Source organism: Diabrotica undecimpunctata, chromosome 3, assembly GCF_040954645.1.
Source record: "Diabrotica undecimpunctata isolate CICGRU chromosome 3, icDiaUnde3, whole genome shotgun sequence".
Lineage (NCBI taxonomy): Eukaryota > Metazoa > Arthropoda > Insecta > Coleoptera > Chrysomelidae > Diabrotica > Diabrotica undecimpunctata.
Genome location: NC_092805.1, coordinates 115767455 through 115788828, shown reverse-complemented (window position 1 = coordinate 115788828; position 21374 = coordinate 115767455). Strand labels below are relative to the sequence as shown.

The 21374-nt window shown below is 33.6% G+C and overlaps 1 protein-coding gene across 1 annotated transcript in view; it reads right to left on the bottom strand.

Annotated features, from left to right (window-relative positions):
* Positions 1-1465: 1465 nt before the first annotated feature.
* Positions 1466-21374, bottom strand: part of bur (GMP synthase burgundy) — a 39456-nt gene continuing 19547 nt past the window's right edge. Inside the window, exons 3-10 of the mRNA XM_072526696.1 lie at positions 19943-20060; positions 14161-14441; positions 10604-10785; positions 8095-8419; positions 7718-7988; positions 4348-4654; positions 3110-3298; positions 1466-1701 (exon numbers count right to left, since the gene is read on the bottom strand). Coding sequence (XP_072382797.1) covers positions 1600-1701; positions 3110-3298; positions 4348-4654; positions 7718-7988; positions 8095-8419; positions 10604-10785; positions 14161-14441; positions 19943-20060 — 1775 coding nt within the window. The 3' untranslated portion in view covers positions 1466-1599. The remainder of the gene's footprint in view (positions 1702-3109; positions 3299-4347; positions 4655-7717; positions 7989-8094; positions 8420-10603; positions 10786-14160; positions 14442-19942; positions 20061-21374) is intronic.

The following is a 21374-nucleotide window of genomic DNA, read 5'->3' as shown; positions in this document are numbered from 1 at the left end:
CTTTCATACACCAAAGAAAGATCAGTACTATGAAAAAGCAAATCCTGCAGACAAGTACACCCTACAGCAGAACTACGATTGCCAGATACAATAATTAAAGAACAAGGCAAGAGATGAAAAAAATTCTGATAAAATTGCCTCAGAGTTAAATGACTCTACCATACTCGCCTGTAATTTTGACCTGCAACAGGTCCTGTACGTTCCAACAGATCCGACAAATCCGGTTCTATTTTGTAAAACGAAACTTGCTACTTATAATTTTACGATTTTCAATACTGGTAAATGTTTCATGTGGACTGAGATTGAGGATGGACGTGGGCCCAGTCTCAGAAGTAGCGTCTTGCTTGTTTCACCATCTTAGAAGCCTCCCGCAAACATTTAAAAGTGTTAGACTATTCAGTGACACTTGAGGTGGTCAGAACAAAAATCAATTTGTTGCTGCCATGTTTCTGTATACTGTTCAGGCTTTACCTATTGAAGTAATCGATCAAAAATTTCTTATCTCTGGTCACAGTCAAATGGAATGTGACTCAATGCATGCTAGAATAGAAATCACGGCCAAAAATATACCTGTATACTTGCCGCGTAGTTGGGTAACTATTGCAAAGAACGCAAAACGAAATGCTCTAAAATATGAAGTTTATACAACACCTGACCTTACCTTTATTGATTGGAAACCCATTGCAAAACTTATAATGGTTAATCGAAACAAAGCTGAAGATGGAACTGTGATTAATTGGCGTGACATTAAGCGGATTCGTTATGAAAAAGGTAATCCTGTTGTGATGCACGTTAAAACCTATTTAGACGAAGAAGTATTTCACAAAATATTGATTGTTCCCCATAGGAGTCGAAGAGTTACATCCACCATGGAAAATTGTTTAAAGCCTCTGAAGAAAAAAGAAAAATATCGGCTGCATAACTTCAAAGAAATCAGTAGTGCCGCAAATTTTCCCGACGAGTGCAGAGCCTTTTATAGAGACTTTTTGAATTGGAGATCCAAATATTGAGGACGGGACGGTATTACCCGATATAAATGACCAGGAGGAGCAAGATATTTTTTAATATTTATTTTACAAGAAGTTTACACCGTTGTTTATATATTACTAATTTTTATAAATTTTAGTGTAGTTGTAATATTGTAGATAACCAGTATTCATTTTTCAATTTAAAATAATATCTAAAGTGTTTGTTAGTATTACTACCTAATATTTTATAGAGAAACAATCATTTGATTTAAAAGACTTAATTTGATCAACAGGTTAAACTTAAAATTTCGTTAAATCGAAAAAGACGATTTTGTAGTTACCCATTTTTGGAACCAGGCCACTGATATGTACTTCAAACTCTATAATGACTTTTAAAACTGTATTCCTAAAAGACAAACAAATTTATACCAAAAGGATTATAAAGGAAAGCGCAAGGAAGGAAAAATATATTAGGCTTCACGTCATTAAAACAACCGTTTGTAATAGAAACTAGGAGGTTTAATAAACCTTAAATAAAAAAACACGAACAATAAAACGGAAAAATTATTCGCAAACAATTTGTCTTAACAAATTATATTACTTCACAAAAAATAATTACAATTAGTGAGTGTCATTCCCATTCTGTCGTTCCCGGGGGTTTTGGTGTTAAATCGTAAAGCACTCTAGAAATACCCGGTACTTGTACCACTTCCTGTACCATTTTTTGAACCACCTGCAAAAAATATATATTTTAGAAATACATTTTTTAATGTGACTCTATCAGTTGTAGGTGTTATTTGTAACAGTTGTGATTTATACAGGGTGAGTCACCACTAACGAGACGGAAGATTACAGCGAAACGGTAAAAGATTTTAAAAAAATTTTACTTGTAAAATTTTTTCAAAATCTTTTACCGTTTTGCTGTAATCTTCCGTCTCGTTAGTGGTGACTCACCCAGTAGATGCAGTGTCCCATTTTTTATCATTAATAAAAAATATTTGGTATAAAATTGAATATGAACAAAAAATGTTAAAGATGTTCAAACACCAATACATTTACGAGCACAGTTTTATTAATTAAATCTTGCCCAAGTACTTTCGCTCCCTAGAGCATCTTCAGGAGCATCTGAAATTAGCCAAGTAACGTTTTTTTAAATGAAGAAATTGATTAACCTCGATAAAGACTCGAAGTTAATGGATGATAAAAGTTTTGTGTGATTAACGTTTTAGACTTACTTCGTCAATTTTGGGCTATCCAACAATTATTGCAGAATGTCATAAACATAAAATTAAACAGAGTTGAACATAACACTACACTAGACAAGGACAAACAGTTTAAAATTATTTAAAAAAGTCGAAGATACATTCTGGTCGGCAACAGGAGACAGAATGGCTCCCGGTATTAACGGAAATGTTAAGGTGACATGTCACATACGACAGATTGGATGGGCAGTCACAATCATGTGATCTGCACATTTCAAAATTCTATGTAACTAAGCATTGACCAAAGGTCCAACTGACACTACTATAGGAAATTAACTAGATTAATCTATTCTATATGTCATATTTATATATATATATATAATTTATATATATATATATATATATATATATATATAATATAATAATATATATATATATATATATATATATATATATAATATAATAATATATATATATATATATATATATATATATATATATATATATATATATATATATATATATATGTGGAAAAGGATAATGCGAGTGAATAATAAAAGTAAAAAGTAATGGCATGTCACACAAAACAGAAAACCAAAAATGGTATATCGATGGAAGGCAACCGTATATACGTATTTCTGACTAGTCCGACTGGTCGTCTTCAGTACGGTGCAGCCAAGTTAGAAAAGGAGCATATTAACTTGGGAAAGGATCACTACAGGAGCAATGCAACCAATTTGTGGCATTAGAGTTATATACGCGGCAATACCACTCTCTCTACCCACTCTCGTTTTTTACTTTACAAATAATTTTATTCTGGAAACAGTTGTTTTTAATTGATTCGTTTCGTATTTATGGTTTCCATAAGGGTTACTATATTATATTGATATTTACACTTAATGTACAGTTCAGGTCGATCCTTTAAATTACATTACATACCTCAACAGGGATTTGTTTTCCCGGTATAGCTGGTACGCCAGTCATGAAGTCCTGGGTACAGAAAGGACGCAAAACCACTGATCTTTGACACGAAGGAATTCTTAACGCTTGATCCCTATCGAAGTGTAAAGGAATAAGCACAATCGGCATTTGACTAATTGATCCTGAGTATCCGCTATTATGTAGTATCTGAAAAAGAAAATGTATAATAATTTACTTGTACAAATATAATTTAGTTACAGATTTTGTATAGTATGAGGTTTGTCTTTTGCATATAGCCGCTTAGAGGGCGCCACCAATAAAACCTTCCGACACAAATGTAACCCCAATCTTTTGTTCGACATAAATCGAGAGTTTCATTACAAGTCATGTAGATACAGTGAATTTTTAAAATTAGCAAGTCGGTACTACAAATGACTGGCAGTGCATTATCGAAAAATAAAATCTTATAATTTCGACTAATCTATAAATTTCGATCTACAGATTGATGACAACGTAACAATCAAAGGAAAGGATAAATTCAAATACCTGGGGTTTATAATCACGAAAAAGGCAACAACAGAGGAAGAAATTACACAAAGATTAGGACAAACAAGAACAGCAATCCGACAACTTAACTCAGTATGGTGGGATAGACACCTAAATATAAGACAAAAACGCAGATTTATAAAACATTAGTGCGAAGTATTATGACATATGGGGCTGAAAATTGGATCATAAATAAGAAAAACAGCAGTAAGATAGTAGCAACAGAGATGGAATGCCTGCGAAGATGCTGCAGAGTAACAAGAATGGATAGGAGAAGTAATGACGAAATAAAACAAAGAACATCAATAGAAACAGACATACTAACATATATAGAACAAAAAAGACTAAAGTGGTATGGACATGTAAGAAGAACTAGCGACAGCAGATGGATAAAGAGAATAACCGAATGGAGCCCCATAGGAAGGAGGAAGAGGACGACCCCGAAAATCCTGGAGGAACGAAGTAGACGACGCCATGAGTAAGAGAGGACTAAACGATAGAGAATGGAACAACAGAGAGAGATGGAAACGGTTGAGCGAGGGAAGGCAGTGAATACTGTAGAATCCCTAAATATATATATATATATATATATATATATATATATATATATATATATATATATATATATATATATATATATATAATTTCGAATAACGAATTTCGTTAAGTTCATAAATTTAAGGAATAAGAATAAAAAAAATCAAACTTACCGTAGTTGCGACATCATCACATTGCCTTAAAGTACCCAAAACGTGAGTAGTGAGATAAGTAAGTGTAACATCTGGCAGTGGCTCCTTCACGATACCCCCAAATATGTAACATACCCTATTTACATTTCGGCATATTCTTGGTATAAGAGAGGATAAGAAAGCCAGATCTTCCCAATCGGGTTCTTTGTCGGCGGATATACCTACTACATAGTTATAAGATCGACAATCACCTTGAACGCCGACGCTACGAATGGGAAGAAGGGTTGCTGCTAATTTTTGCTTACTAGAAATTTGACTTAAGATATCCCTAAAATTAATAACAAAAAAGTAAATATTTATTATAAAAATAAGTTAAATTAAAAAATAAATAATTCACTGAAAATGGGAAATGGGTGACATCTGGAAAACATTGAATTGAAGTTTTTATCATGTTCTAAGCTCATTAATATTACATTACTATATAAACCGTATTTACGCAGAAAATTCAATTCCGTCACAACTGAAAATTAAGCAATGTTACGCTATCGCTTGTGCGGTTTTCTGCTCGTAAATACTTGACTCGTCGAACGAACCGACTATAACTGCATTTTCTGTGTAAATAGCCCATATAGATTTTAATTACTTGTTTAATTCAAAGTATCATAACATCATTTTATACTTATGGTTCCTTTTGGATTCATAGTTTTGGTAGTAAGTTCTTTTGAAATGAAATCGTAAAACTAAATATTAACCCTTTAATCGGCAAGATAGAAATAACAGGTTTTAAGTTTCAGGAATTTTGGTTTTAGGGTAATTTGGGTGTGAGAAAAACGAATCTGAGGTCAGTTTGGCGATATTGTGTGTGTGTTTGGTCGCCAGCTCAATAAATGGTGGACCGTCTGCAGACAGTCTTATCGTTCAAAGGGAAAATTTATGAAAACATCATAATTAATTAGTTGTACAAAAATAATATTTTTATTGAAAAAAAAATTACAAGTAAATAAACAAAAAGGTTTGGTGTGAGTGTGAAGCAACTTTTACCTTTCTTGTTACACAAATGAAGGTTGCACTTGCTGCAGAAGGAATAAGTGTCAGACTTTATATACAGTTTGCACGACTTTTTTGATCCCCATTAGGCCAATGATTCAATCCGTAGTATCTTACACAATCTACCTACTGAACAGCTCGTCTACCGACGGCAGAACTACTAGATGGCTGTGGGACGGACGGTGGTCATCCAACAGGACGTTTTTCAGTAGTAGTACACAGCTTTTTAGCCATTTTCAATCTAAATTGTTGCATCGTCATGTTTTTTGTCTTTCACTTTCACCCGAGACATTCCGATTTTTCTCGACATTTACGTATCAATAAAGAACGAAGGCATTGACAATCGTCATGTCCAGTAGATGGTAAAAAATTCTGGTGGCCATGTCTACTGTTTTGATACGAAGTCCATTTCTATCCATATATGAATCCATGAGATGTACACCTCCCATGTGAGAGTTGTATTCTCGAATGATCTGTGGACATCCAACCTCGATGTACTTGCTTGCTTTCTTACATCGAGTTAGAATTTATGGAGAGGGTATCACGTGACTAAAAACGACCTCACTTCGGCCATATTGTTATGATCGTTTTGACAGATCGTGTATGATTGTTTACGTTTGTTCTTTTTCGAGTATTTTTAGTTTTATAATACTTTTATAAAAACTGTAATATTATATTGTGATGGTGCATAATAATGGTTATTTGTTCTCAACGTAGTTGCAGTACCAGAATTAATGATAATAAAAAATCTTCAGGAATAATGTTCCACAGGTTAGTATACAAATATGTAAACAAAGTAATGGCTCGTACTTTAGAATCATGCTCTACACAGTAATTTTGTTTTTTTTTTAATAATAACTTTTCTAACTTTGTTAATTGAACTAAATTTTTAAGTGTCAGTTAATTTGTAGTTATCAAATATATAAGTTGTAAAACGAACGTATTTCTTTTATTTTATACCGTATATTCATTTTACCCTTAAAAATATTGTTTATATTATTATCTCTTTCAGATACAACTTGTTATTTGACTGTATTAATTTATCTTTATGTGTAAAATGTCGTGTTTTTAGTGTTTACCACGGGATAAATAAATCATAGTTTATTAAAAATGTATTGCACTTTTGCATAGTCATATTTTTATAGTAGTTTTAATATTATTGAGTCAGGCCCTGATCCCACCGCCATATTGGTATGATCGTTAGCCACACCTACTGGCGCCGTTTTTAATACACACGTTAAAATGCTCATAGCTTCTCCATAGATTCTAACTCGATGCTTTCTTATCATAACGAGCCACCTTAGCCGAATGAGTAACTGATTGGGTTTTCAAGAAAGGTTTTACACCACATATGTCGAACAAAGTCTAACATTTTTGGTGTCTTTCCACAAAACTGCTCAGATCGACACCATGAGCTGATCCGCAATATTCGACAGAATAACCTCTTGCTTTTTTTTTCAGTAAATCCTTATCAGTATCTTCTGGCAATTTGCAGATATAAATTCGATTGCTTCTAACGGTACGAAGAGCAAAAATGCCACGGGCTCTCAAGTAAACCATTAGAGGTAATGAGGTGTAGAAGTTATCAAAGTAGATGACATGATTCTCGAAATCTGGCACTGTCTGCGATAACTTGATAACAACCTTTTCTGTAACACCTATGTTTGGGGAGTTAGGCAAAATGATGTTTCTGGTTTATGCTATTTGAGTAGCATCGGTCGAACTGAGTGAAGTACTACTAATATTCATTCAGTTATCATCTCATCATCCTCAGGTTTTACTTAAAATTTAAAATAACCGCACATTTAGTAAGTAAAATAAAGAACAAAAATTCGTTTAATAATAAGAAAAGAGTAGAAAAAGTTTGCAACTAAGCGACAAGACCGTCTGCAGACGGCTTTCACTAAATGCGCGGTATTTCAAATCCACTGCTTATTTCCTCCACTCACAGTAGTAAATCAATAAATATACATAATAACTACTCACCACAAAAAATTTCGTGTTTATTTCTCAACTAGAAAGTACTTTTTCTAAAATTTATTGTTGTTACCCGTAACACAAATAATTTTAGCGTCTGAATCATACGAATTTCTGGACACAAATGCCAGCTGCTGTAAATCAAATAAAGCTACAGCTTTCAAATTGGTACCGTTTGTTTCTTACGGTCTTGCCGATTAAAGGGTTAAGTCTTTTGTAATTTCATGTAAGGAATAACTAAGAACAAAGAAGTCAAATAAAATTTAAAAAATTTGAGTTATCTTAGGAATAACGAATTTCTGCTTGCCTAATTTTCTTAATGATCACAACTCCCAATAACTACCGAATTAAAAAAACATGGTATTACCTTTCTTCATCGCTAATAAATCCTTCTACTCTATTTAATAGTGCGTGTCTCTTCTGCAACATTTGATGAAATTCAACTATAATTTTCACTAAAACTTGAGTTTCTGAGAAATCGTTTTCCATGTATGGTTCATCCGCGCATAAAACTCTTATAGCTAAACCAGGACCGGGAAAAGGATGTCTCATTACTATCTCAGGAGGTAAACCCAAATCCCTACCGATGGATCTAACTTCGTCTTTATGGAAATCTTTGAGAGGTTCTACCACTCTTCCTACAAAATACAAATTTAGAAATGAAAACACAAAATTCCTTTTCTTTAAATGTTTGCTTAACATATATAAAATGTATTAAATAAATAAATGTAATGTATTTGTTACCTTCGTTTCTAAGTTTTCTAATAAGTTCGGAATCATTGTGATGTGTCTTTATCGTATCCGCCTTCGATGAAACTAACTTTGATGCCGATTCTATTAGATCCGGCCTTAGAGTACCTTGAGCTAAGAAAACCTCATCAGCTTTGAGATTAAGATCGGCGACTATTTCGTCGGCGATTTTGACGAAAATGTCGCCGATAATTTTTCGTTTTTCTTCGGGATTCGTCGTGTGGCACAGCATTTTCGTTATCATTGTTCTACTGCTTTCTTGTTTGTCCACTGGGATTATCGTTGTACCTTCCATAAAAGTCGAAGCTGCTTTGATTACCTAAAAAGTGGTAATGACTATAAAAACATAAATTAAAAGATGATTTTTGGTGAAGTTAGACTTGAAGAGTGAGGTTATTAATGCAATGTATTTCTGTATATTTCTATTCTTATATCTAGATAGCTTTGAATGATCCTCGCCACAATAATGTTTTAAATGCCAAAACGTCTTGTTTAAGTCGTATTATCTGTTGATAATAAGTACAAACTTATATTTAATTAATAAGGTAATTTGTTTGACATAATGACGGTATTAGATTTTTATTCCGTCGTAGGACAATAATTATCGAAATAATTATTCACAGACGTAACAACGCCATCTAATATCAACAAGAGAAATCATTAGATTTCTTACCTGGCGAAACTAAATTCAAATCTTTACCACTGTGCCTAATTACAACAGATTGATGAATTGGTCGGCAAGGGAATCTAAAATATGCATTCCTCAAGCCTTTCATCATGGTCAAAATTCGTAGAAAATTCAGTTTCTGGTACTCCAAACAGAGTAAAGAAATAAAACATAATGACATATGCATATGCGGCATATGCCGCTCGGATGAGACCTAAAGAGGTTGAAATACGTATAAGCGGCTTGCCGCCGCCCTGCATCGAAATAAAAATCTAATACCGTCATTATGTTTTATTTCTTTACTCTGTTTGGAGTACCAAAAACCGAATTCACTACGAATTTTGACCATGATGAACGGCTTGTGGAATGCATATTTTAGATTGATCTTGCCGACCAATTCATCAATCTGTTTGCTTTGCAAGTTGTAGAAAGCACAGTGATAAAGATTTGAATTCAGTTTCGCCAAGTAAGAAATCTTATGATTTCTCTTGTTAATTTGTTTGATTGGAAGTGATTTTCATTTTGAATTGTTTTAATCAGTGGTATTCTTATTGCAAAGAGCAAGTAAAAATGGGTGATTTAATACAGACTGATATTGCTAGGGCGGTAACAATGGTTGAACGTACAGGGAAGTTGCTGCAATGTTTGGTAAATCACTATCAACCATCAACCGTTGTGTACGTCGTTGGTGACAAACCGAGGAGTATGTAAGAAGAAGGGGACAAGGAGACTTAAAGAAGCCGGTCTCAAGTCATATGTGTCATTAAAAGCTCCCAGACTCCAGAGACACCATCGTGTAGCGCGACTAGAATTTGATCGAGAACATCAAAATTGAAAGATAAACAATGATGGACGAGAGCGTTTCTGTGTAAATTGCATCGACCGAAGAGAAAGATTGTATTGGCGGCAAGAAGAGCAAAATGCACCTTACAATTTTACTACGACCGTACCTTTTGGTGGAGATTCAATTATGATGTGGGGAGGTATATGTTTGGGGACACAAACAGAGTTAGTAATGATTGATCGTGGAGCAGTAACAGTAGACAAGTACATCACAGATATTCTTCCAAGGTCATGTGGTACCTTTTGCAGCATACATTGAAGAAAATTTTATTTGAATGCAGGATAATGCGCGTGCACACGTCACACGCTATGTAAGAGACTTCTTATTACAACTGGGTATAACAACAATGAATTGGCCAGCATATTCCCCAGACCTAAACCCGATAGAGCATTGTGGGATATGCTAGGCAGAAAACTTGGGGCACGCGTTCCTGATATTCAAAACAGAGGAAGTAAGAATTGCTTTGATTGAGGAATAGGAGAGACTGATTCAATAACATTGTTCTAAAGCTATTTTCTTGTGGCATCTTAAAGCAATTACTATTTTTATTTGGAATATCGAGAACGATTTCCGAAGTGGAAATTGAAACGTCAATAAACTTATTTTAAACTTAAATTGTGGCTTATTCACAATAAAAATAGTAGTTGCCTCAATAACTGATCGATAGCCTTATCAGAAGTATGAGAAGACGAATGACTGCAGTTGTAAGGGCACATGGGGGAAACACACGCTATTAAAGCCAAAAAAATGCATAAAAAATCATTTACGTTCAAATTGTACAATAAAGTTATTGTGTATAAAATCCGTATTTTGTTTGAGTCAGACATCTTTGTGTTTTATTTCTTCTTAAATAAGTTTCACATTGTACTACCAATGTAATACAAATTTAAAATACTTCACTAAAAACTCGTATTATGAGATTATCTAAACAATATTAACAATCTATAGACTGAACAGAAAATACTCAGATTTTATTGATTTTATTAACTTACTTTTACATCGAGTCCTATTTTAAGTAAGGAGTTATGGACTTTGCTACTTTCGTTTTTCCGCATAAAACCATTATCTATGTGTATAGCTATAATCTGAGCGGGATTTAAGGCTTTGTGCAATAAAGCGGCGCACACGGTACTATCAACTCCTCCGCTAAGCAATAACAGTACTTTATTGTTACCTGTAAAATAGAATAATAATAATTATCTATCAGTGAAAATAAAAACTAGAAAAATTACATATATAAAAAAATCAGGTTTCTAACAACGGAAACAAGGTAAGGGCACAAACAAAAAAATGTAAATTTACAAGGAAATTGATTTCCTGTAGTTGACTGTATACCATGAACCACAAAAATTTTTGATTAAAAAAAAATTTCTTTACAAAAGGTATATTAATATAAAAAAAACCTATCCGGCTACATCACAGAACGTTTTCGGAATAACTATAGGACCTAATAGGTTTCCTATACCAATTTGTTGTTATTACGTTGTTATTGTTACGTATTAGTTTGGTGTCAAGGAATGGGACTGACTGATGTTTGTCTTCTGTTTCAACTGTAAATTTTATATGTCGGTCGAAGTCGTTAAAAATGTATAAGAGTTCATTAGTAATGTTTTTTGGTATTGCTAAGATTATATCGTCGACATATTTCTTTAGAAAGGTTATTTTGAATGGAAGAACAGGGATGACTATATCTCTGACAAGAGATCATCCATAACATATGAGGCCAGAATAGAACTCACACATCCTCCCATGGGGGTGCCTATTTTTTGTTTATATATTTTGTTGTTAAAGGAGAAGTATGTGTTATTAAATAGTAATCGAACTAAAGCTAAGAAGTTATCTTTATCGATTTTGCAATGTTTACTTATGTCGGACCAATGTTTGTTTATGGATCTTAGACAAGCGTCTAGATATATATTAGTAAAAAGGGAAACGACATCCAGACTTACAAGGACGTAGTCATTAGGAAGTTGTAATCCATTAAATAAATGTTGTTTTTACGTCGAATGAGTCCTTTATGTAGTACTCATTATCGAAGTCATATGATATTGTTAGGATGTTTTTTACAAAGTTTGCAATATTCTCAGTTGGAGAGTTAATTGACGAAACAATAGGTCGTAGTGATAATGTTGTTTTGTGTATTTTTGGCAATGCATAGAATTTTGTAGAGTTACTGTTATATTTTGTTAGTTGTTTTTTGGTAGGTTCGTCAATAAATTTCTTATAGAATAAATTCTGTACTAGTTTATTACTTTCTTTTTGTATTTTAAGTGTAGGATCAGAATTTAATTCTAAATATATTTTATTATCATCAAGGATTTGTTGTGATAGTTCTGTGTAGTCTGTTTGTTTCATGACCACAGTAACGTTCCCTTTATCAGATCTAGTGACTATAAGTTCTGGATGTTCTCTGAGAAATTTTTTTGTTTTGCCTAGTACATAGTGAAAGTAGTTGTTAGACTTTTTATTGCGTTTAGCGTAATTAGTGAGTACGTTTGTCGATCTAGCTCTTGTGTTTGTTTTTGTTTGTTCGTTTTTAATTGACGAAGCTACCAAATCAATGTCAGCAAGTAGGTTCTTTATTGCAATGTCGTTATTCAGTTTTGGTTCAATACTAAACTTTGGGCCTAGTGCTAAAAATTTTTCAATATCTTTAGGAATTATACATTTTTAACGACTTCGACGTTTTAGTCGAAATTAGTGAGTACGAGTCGAAGACGAAAAAAATTAGTGAGTACGTTTGTCGATCTAGCTCTTGTGTTTGTTTTTGTTTGTTCGTTTTTAATTGACGAAGCTACCAAATCAATGTCAGCAAGTAGGTTCTTTATTGCAATGTCGTTATTCAGTTTTGGTTCAATACTAAACTTTGGGCCTAGTGCTAAAAATTTTTCAATATCTTTAGGAATTATACATTTTTAACGACTTCGACCGATATATAAAATTTACAGTTGAAACAGAAGACAAACATCAGTCAGTCCCATTCCTTGACACCAAACTAATACGTAACAATAACAACGCAATAACAACAGATTGGTATAGGAAACCTATTAGCTCCGGAAGATACATTAACTATTCGTCATATCATAAGCATAGTACAAAAATTAATCTTATAAAACAAATGAAAAACAGATGATTGCAGATCAATCGCTCTATTATAAAAACCTAAAAATCCTTTATCAGCTCTTTCTAGACAATTCATACCCAAACACATTACTTCCTAAAATACTATTCAATACAACAAATGATACATTATCTGTAACACAAACCATCCCTAACCACACACCACAAAACACTACACCTACAATAGACACAACCACTAACACTAATTTAACTCCATTTAAATACTTTAGATTACCGTTCATACAAGACTTAACACCGAAACTTAGACGAAACAATACACAGATAAAACACCTACGGATCAATTATCCAATATAGTCTATCGTATTCCTTGCGGAAGTTGTAACAAACAATATATTGGCCAAACCAACAGACACCTAAAATGTCGAATCACTTGCCACAAGAGTGACAGCAGATTATTTCCTGATACATGTTCCCTTGCAAAACACGTACATGATGAACACCATATAATGAAATACAGTGAAATAAAGATTCTTGCAATGGAAAATAATTTCAATAAAAGACTCTTCCTCGAGATGGCATTTATCACTCAAATGGATAATTTAATAAATAAGAAATCAGATATTGAGCATCTGAGTGAGATTTATGCGTATTTATTACACATCGAAAAGCAAACATTATAAATAAACACACATAACTATTAAATAATTAATGCAACACAAAATGTAATTTCAAAAATTTTTTCAACTATAACACACCTTTACAATAAATCTTAATCAAATAAACAACTACTACATCAACACCATGGAACTAATTATCTTCTGGCATAAGTCAATCAGTAACATTCGATATTTGGTAATTCTGGTACTTAACCTTAATGACAGTTACCGAACTAAACGTTTTTGTGTCTGTTTTGTTTTTAATTTGAATTGCGTTTGTTTCTTATATTTTAATTGTGAACGTAAATTATACAAGCGTTTGTTTCTTATATTTTAATTGTGAACGTAAATTATACAACTAAATGTTACATGTCGAAGATAGCTGCAATCCATATTGTACACACGAATCATTACTTGATGTTATTAAAATAAATCACACTGGAGTTAACCTCAATCAAGTAAGATATAAACAACAAACAATTATTAAATTGTATTTTACCATGTTTTGAATAATTATTGTAGATCTCACCTGATGATGCCAATGAAAATTGGTGAAATATAATGAACTGTTGAATAGAGTACACTTGGCTTTTAATCAGCTGTATACCCAATTAACCTCAACCCCCTTTTTCATCTACCAGATCAGCTGTTATTTTAGAGGATATATATATATATATATATATATATATATATATATATATATATATATATATATATATATATATATATATATATATATAGTCTATATACAGTCTATTTGAATTAGACGGTAATGGCCATTTTTTTTAATAGTCAATGATTATTTGACTTACCTACAGTTTCCTTTATGTATCTCACACACTCTGATTCACGGCCATCCATCGTATAGTTTCCGGTCAAACCGGCGATATCGAACAGAAAATTTTTTAACATCGTTTTACCATTGGCAGTTAGATCTACTTCCGGGTGAAATTGAACGCCATACAATTGAAGCTTTTCGTTGCAGATGCCGGCGCAAAACGACGAACTTTGTGCAATCGGTTTAAAATTCTCGGCTATTTTATCTATTGCATCTCCATGAGTTAGTAGTACAGGCTGAATTTTTTCGAGACTCCTAAATTTAAAAACGTACTAATTAGTTACCTGTAAATAATATGAATACATGAGAAAAATGGTCTAATAGCAAATATAAAACAATTCGGAAATCTAAATCTAAGTGGAAATATACTCTAACGCGGAGTATAATAATTATTACATAATATAGATAAATATTACAAATTCTACTGAGAGAGACTTTTCAGAAAATAGAAGACATTACAATCACATAGTATAACGACGAGAGCGTAACGTGTGCAGAGAATGAAGATTACCAACGACAGAAATGAAAATCCTGTCAAACACTTCGAAATAAATTAAGAGGTATATGAGGTATCTTCTTCTTCCTTTGCCCTATCCGTTTCGGACGTTGGCTATTAACAAGGCTATTTTGACTTTGTTTACGGCACCTCTGAACAGTTCGGTCGATGTTAGTCCGAACCATTGTCGCAGGTTATGCATCCATGAGTGTCGTCTTCTTCCCGGTCCCTCCTACTGTCGATTCTTCCTTGGACTATTAACTGTAGCAGCCGGTACTTAGTATGCCTCATGACATGTCCAAAGTACTCAAGCTTCCGTTTCTTTACGGTGAAGATTATTTCTTTGCTTTTGCCTATTCTCTGCATTACTTCCACGTTAGTGATGTGGTCTGTCCAGGATATCCGAAGAATACGGCGATATATCCACAGCTCAAAGGATTCTAGTTTCTTCAGGGTGGCTTCCGTTGTGGTCCATGCCTCTGCTCCATAGAACAAGACCGGGAAGACATAACACTTGACCAGTCTTAATTTTAGTTCCATTGAGATTTTGCTTGTGAACCACTTTTTCATATTGTTGAACGCGTTTCGCGCTTTTTCAATTTGTGATCTTATTTCTGTTGACTGGTCCCATTTTGTGTTGACTGTGGTTCCAAGGTATGTGTATGTCTCCACTTGTTTTATTTTTATATTAAAGGAGGTTTGGGAGATGGGCCATTGAAAGCAGATGTGTTTAGTTGAGTCAGAAAAAACAGGCAAATTTGTTGAAAAAAAGTGATTTTTACTCAATGTAATGTGTCAATTTTGAACGAGTAATCACTGTTTTTTGTTTGTAAGCCGTCTAGATAGTTAGCCGTCTAGATAGTCTAAATAGTTAGAATCTGGGAAACTTATGTGGAACAACTGTTTAATGATGACCGTCCTAGTGGGTATACACTGAGCAATGATGATACTGGCCCTTCTATTCTAAAATCAGAAGTGGAGAATGCTATAAAGGGTCTTAAAAATAACAAAAGACCAGGCAACGATAACGTATACGGGGAAATATTGAAAATGCTGTGCGAAACAAACAGTCAATTTCTAGACTCACTCGTCAGACTCTTTAACAATATTTATAACAGCGGGGAGTTTCCTGAAGACTGGCTAGAGTCAACTTTTGTTGCCATACCGAAAAAACCAAAAGCAAAGTCTTGTGATCAACATCGGATGATAAGTCTAATTAACCACATTTCGAAGGCATACACCAAGGTTATTTACAACAGAATAAGCAAAAAATGCGAGGATAACATTGGAGATTCGCAGTTTGGGTTTCGGAATTCTCTTGGGACAAGAGAAGCACTTTTTAGTCTACAGGTACTCATCCAGCGCTGCAGAGATATGAACAAAGACGTGTACATATGCTTTATAGACTACGCAAAAGCATTCGATAACGTAAAGCACGAAAAGATAATTGAAGTTCTCCATAAGATCGGAGTCGACTACAGAGACATTCGAACAATAGCGAGTCTCTATTGGGGCCAAACAGCTAAAGTGGAAGTAGGATCTACATTGACCAATAAAATTGAGATCAAGAAAGGGGTACGACAGGGCTGTATCTTGTCTCCTATTTTCTTTAATATATACTCAGAAGAAGTATTTAAGACAGCGCTGGAGGAAAGCACAGAAGGCATAAAGATAAATGGAGAAATAATTAATAACATAAGGTATGCTGATGACACTGTGATTCTAGCAAGTAGCATGGAGGAACTGAGTTGCCTAATGAGTAAGATACAAAAAACAAGTGCACAATACGGACTCGGACTAAATATCACAAAAACCAAATGGATGTTAGTAAGCAAAACCCAACAACCACCACAGCAACTGATATTAGACAATGAAAGAATTGAACACGTGGATTCGTACATCTACTTGGGAACAACAGTTAACTCAAATTGGGATCAAGCGAAGGAAATACGTATAAGAGTAGAAAAGGCAAGAGCATCGTTCACTACCTATCACCTATCACCTACCTCTCAAAATTCGACTTCTGAAATGTTATGTATTCCCGGTTTTGTTATATGGAATGGAGGCGTGGACAATGACCGCAACATTGATGAAAAAAGTAGAGGCCTTCGAAATGTGGGCTTACCGACGTATATTACGTATATCCTGGACTGATCACGTGACCAACGAAGAGGTACTACGCCGGATAGGTAAAGAGAGAGAGGTAGGAATAAGTATAAAGAAAAGAAAGTTGGAATACTTGGGTCACGTTATGAGACATAATAAATATAGAGTACTACAACTGATCATTCAAGGGAAAATAGACAGCAGAAGGGGTCCAGGGAGGAGAAGACACTCGTGGCTCCAAAACTTGCGGCAATGGTTCGGATTGTCATCTGCTGAACTATTCAGATCTGCCGTAAACAGAGTCAGAATAGCCATGTTGATTGCCAACGTTCGGAACGGACAAGGCACATGAAGAAGAAGAAGCCGTCTCTCATCTGAGATATTTGTAAAACGGCGTCTACAACAACTCTAAAAAGTACCCAGATGTGTTCCAGTTTTTTAAGTGTCCAGTGTCAAATTCAAATTTTGTGTCCAGTGTCCCAATTTCAACCCCAATTTGCTTTGTCCTAAGAAGCCGTTTCAGAATACCTTTTCACAGTATGGAGATGAACTTGTTCGTGTGGCAGAGAGTGTAAGTCTAGTTTCCACCCCCAGAAGTTTTAGTGCAATTCAGGTAAGTCCTTTGTGTTGATTTTTAAAAGAAAACATTCTCATTAATAATTGCTTTCAAACAGTTTAAGAAATTGTAATAATTAAAATTATATGTGTTAGTGTGTGGTCTAGGTCTAGCTGTCATATTATTTGCTCTGTTATAAAATTTAATATTGACGTCTGACTGCTAGCTTTATTTTTTTTTGACATTTGGTAAATACCTAATCATAACAGATCTTGTTTTTGTTTTGTTTTTAAAGAAGGTTAACCTCTATACATGGTTTCACTTGAAAAGTTATTTCTTTATTTGTAATAATTTATTTCTGCTACAAATTATAGCCCAGTAACAATAGTAAGTTTTGTAGTATCTCCAACTTCTAGAGTTTATAAACGGATAGGACATAGTAAGTGTCTCTTTGTTATTTTGTATTTACTTTTGCAACTATTAATATAGTATTTTTATATTATCTATATTTGTAACTGTTTGTGGTGAGACAACAATAAATGTTTAATTTTTTTCCATAAACCAATTTGTTTACTTCTGTTGTTAAAAAAGTTTATAACCTCTTTTGTGTTTTTAGGAGGCAAGAGCCTTTTCTTTCATCCAACAGCAAGTTCCCTCAAAGCGGCGTCCTTATTTTAAATACCTAGGGATCCTTGTGTTTTTGTTTGTCCATTTGTCCAGGAGATTCATGTAAGTACCCTCATTTTTGTTTCATTTTTTGTAGTTGCCCCAATCCAACCCCCGTGCCATTCACTTATCCACGACCCAGTTTCTCCAAATAAACCTTGAGCACCGTTCGCATAAGTTTCGTTTAATTTGCTTGCCCTATCTCTAGCCCCGTAATTTCTGTCCCCAATTTTTAACCCCCCATAATAATACCCTATGTGGTAGGCCAAATATTCGTTACACACAAAGTAGATGCCCAATTGAACAATACATGAGAATGATTGCTGGCATTATCAAATCCAGTGTCCAAGTGTCAACCATTGAAGAACCTATTTCATAAACGTGGTCTACATCAGAAAGCCGTAAAAGACACCAATTTTTCGAAAACAGCTATTTCTTTTTTAAGATGATGATTGTGACTAGTTTTCTTTTTCTTAGTTTTAGCATTTTAACTTTTAATCCTTTTTTTAAAATTGCAAACTGTAGATTATAGCATAGCACTACACATATTTATATTCCTGTACAGTAATATAAATAACTTTTAAAAATGTAGAAAAAACTGACATCAATTGCCATTTGGCCATCATTATAACGATAATGTTAGTAGTAATAAGGAGAATGGATTACGTTATGTAATAGTAAATACATAATCAAAATATTGTGTATATGTGCTACTTGTCAAATATAGCTTGAGACTTTTTGATATTAGGCTCCACCTCCGACAGTGGACAGAACAGAATGCATCATTATTATATCGTCATCACTGAAAGCGAGGTGCTTGTATGGTGAAATAATGGGTCGACTAAATCTGGGGTAGGAATTATGTCCTATTAGCCATTCTCCTGCTATCTCAGGTTCTCATCTTTGGGGTGCGGAGAGTCAGAATATACCTATAGTGTTCTTACATCTTTATTGTTGATACACTACTTACAATTTATAATTAATGATTTGTTTAGTACTTAATTGAAGATATAACGAGATTTACTTGAAACCACATGGTGATGTCGTTGTCTCCGCGTAAATGAGATTACGTCCGTTTTATTACGAGTACGGACCAACTTATTGAGTGAGTGACCCAATTTTTCTGAACTACCATCAAGGTTACATTAAAAATCGCCGCGTTACTAGTTAATTATGTTCATGCAACATTGCTGACTCTACAAGGTTGACTCTAAGTATAACGAAATGAAACAAGACACGCATTGTATCCGATACGTGTGCTCAAGTTTTCTATTGAAAACAAATATTTATTGCGATATAATATTTTTGGTATTTCTATGTTTGAATTACTGTATTTATATCATTACGTCCTTTACTACTTTAATATTATGTACACTTGTACAGTTTGAAAAAAATTTAATTGTTTTTATGCAGCGAGAAGCGGTACAGGGTGTACCAATGAGGCGAGGAGAGCTAGTGCATATGCAAGTATTTTCTTCCGAATGCGTTCTCACAGTTTTCTACAGTTCTTCACGCAAGTGAAATTTATATATCTATATACAATATGATAACTGTCAACAGGTAGGGTATTCCATTAACGTAATGTGCTTAGTGTTCATTATTAAACGTGGTTTAATGTACCCGCCTTAATGTGTGAAACGTATTACCTGCGTATAAGGTAACAGTACATATACTTTTGTATTAATTTTTTGCACATGTTTAAAAATGATATATGAAAATGAATGGTGATGTGTGAACATAATGAATAGTTCTGTATTCCTTTGTGAATAGAGAACTCCCTACATGGATACACTGGTACTAAAATCTAATATTTTGTTTATTTTTCACTTTTAGGTATTAAAATGATATAATATATCACACAAAGTTTCGATTTCCCTTTTTTTTCATCACGATCTCTTTGAAATGATTTCGAAAAATACTTACAATACTTACTTGAACAACAAACATTTTGAATTAACTTCGATATTATAAATTCCATCTTCTCTGGTTTCTTTTCTAATGACTGTGCCTCCAAATTCTTTGTTCATCATCTGCATTCCATAACAAATTCCTAAAAAAAAATTATTAATTAATTTTTATAAATGTAGAATTTTTTTATTAAATTTTTACTCTACAGTAAAATTATAACGTTAAATTTTTACTGTGGGTTAAAATTTTATTCTCTGATTCGGAGTTAGTACCACATTGGAAAAGTTGATCTATCATATGCCAAAGAAAGACATTTAGGTGCTTGTTTAGTTTCTCTCTTGATTTGTGGAAATGACCAATAGTGGAACAATTAGAGAACAATTTTTTGGAGGTTTTACAGCACCTCCGCCTATCTTTCTTATCACTGAGTCTCAAAACCATTTGATGATTATTTACGCATCTGTTCTAATTTATAATATCTCTTTAAAATACACGAAAACTACTGTGGGGAAACGACGATTAGTATTTAACCTACATGCACGTTGTTTATTTATTTTTGTGTGCAAATGCGGGGGACCTCAATCATTAGGGGATGTACCGTCGGTTCCAGGCATCGATCTTATACCATACATCCTATATGTGCCAAAAATTATACAAGGTTTTCAGTTTTACACTTTATTGTTAAATAAACATACACATAATATTACAGGATACATATTATCATGGGGAAACAAGTTGTACAAAAACAAAATATATTCTTTGAACTTAAGTAGCAGTGTAGTGTGAAATTAAATACAAAAAAAGGAATTTTTATAAGTATACATTACAAACTATATTTGAATGCCCAATACAAAGAAACTTCTTACACTATCCGCTGAAATATTTTGTCTGTTTTGTTTGGATGTGAATATAGAACATCGTGCTACACGCGGTGGTTCAATATACAACTTACGGCCATCTTCTCGTATTCCGTACATTATAATTTATATACACAAAATCATAGTTGGCTTAACTTTGTCTTTGTCAACATCGTGCATTGAGGATATAAACAAGACACGTTTTTCTTTGATTTGGGAAAATAGGACATAAGTGTATAATTTTCACGGAACGCAAAAATATTAGACTCTATTGGTAGGTTCAAACCATTAACAAACTGTCGTGGAAATCCTTTCTTATAGTCTCCAGTAAACTCAATTTGTGCTCATCCTGTAGTTTACGACAAAACACTCATCAACCAGTTATCGATTGTTACATTTCGGCGTGGACCACTAATTGGTTCAACCAATCTGCAAACAACATCCGTAGGAGAGCTGTCCACTTGGAAAAGAGAGTCATGCCGCATAAACTTCCATTATTAAAATGTAAAACATTGTAGCATCTGCTAGTGCGTATATTTTTACACCATACTTATCAGGCTTTGAAGGACTGCGACGTTTTTTTAACAAGTTGTGTTGTA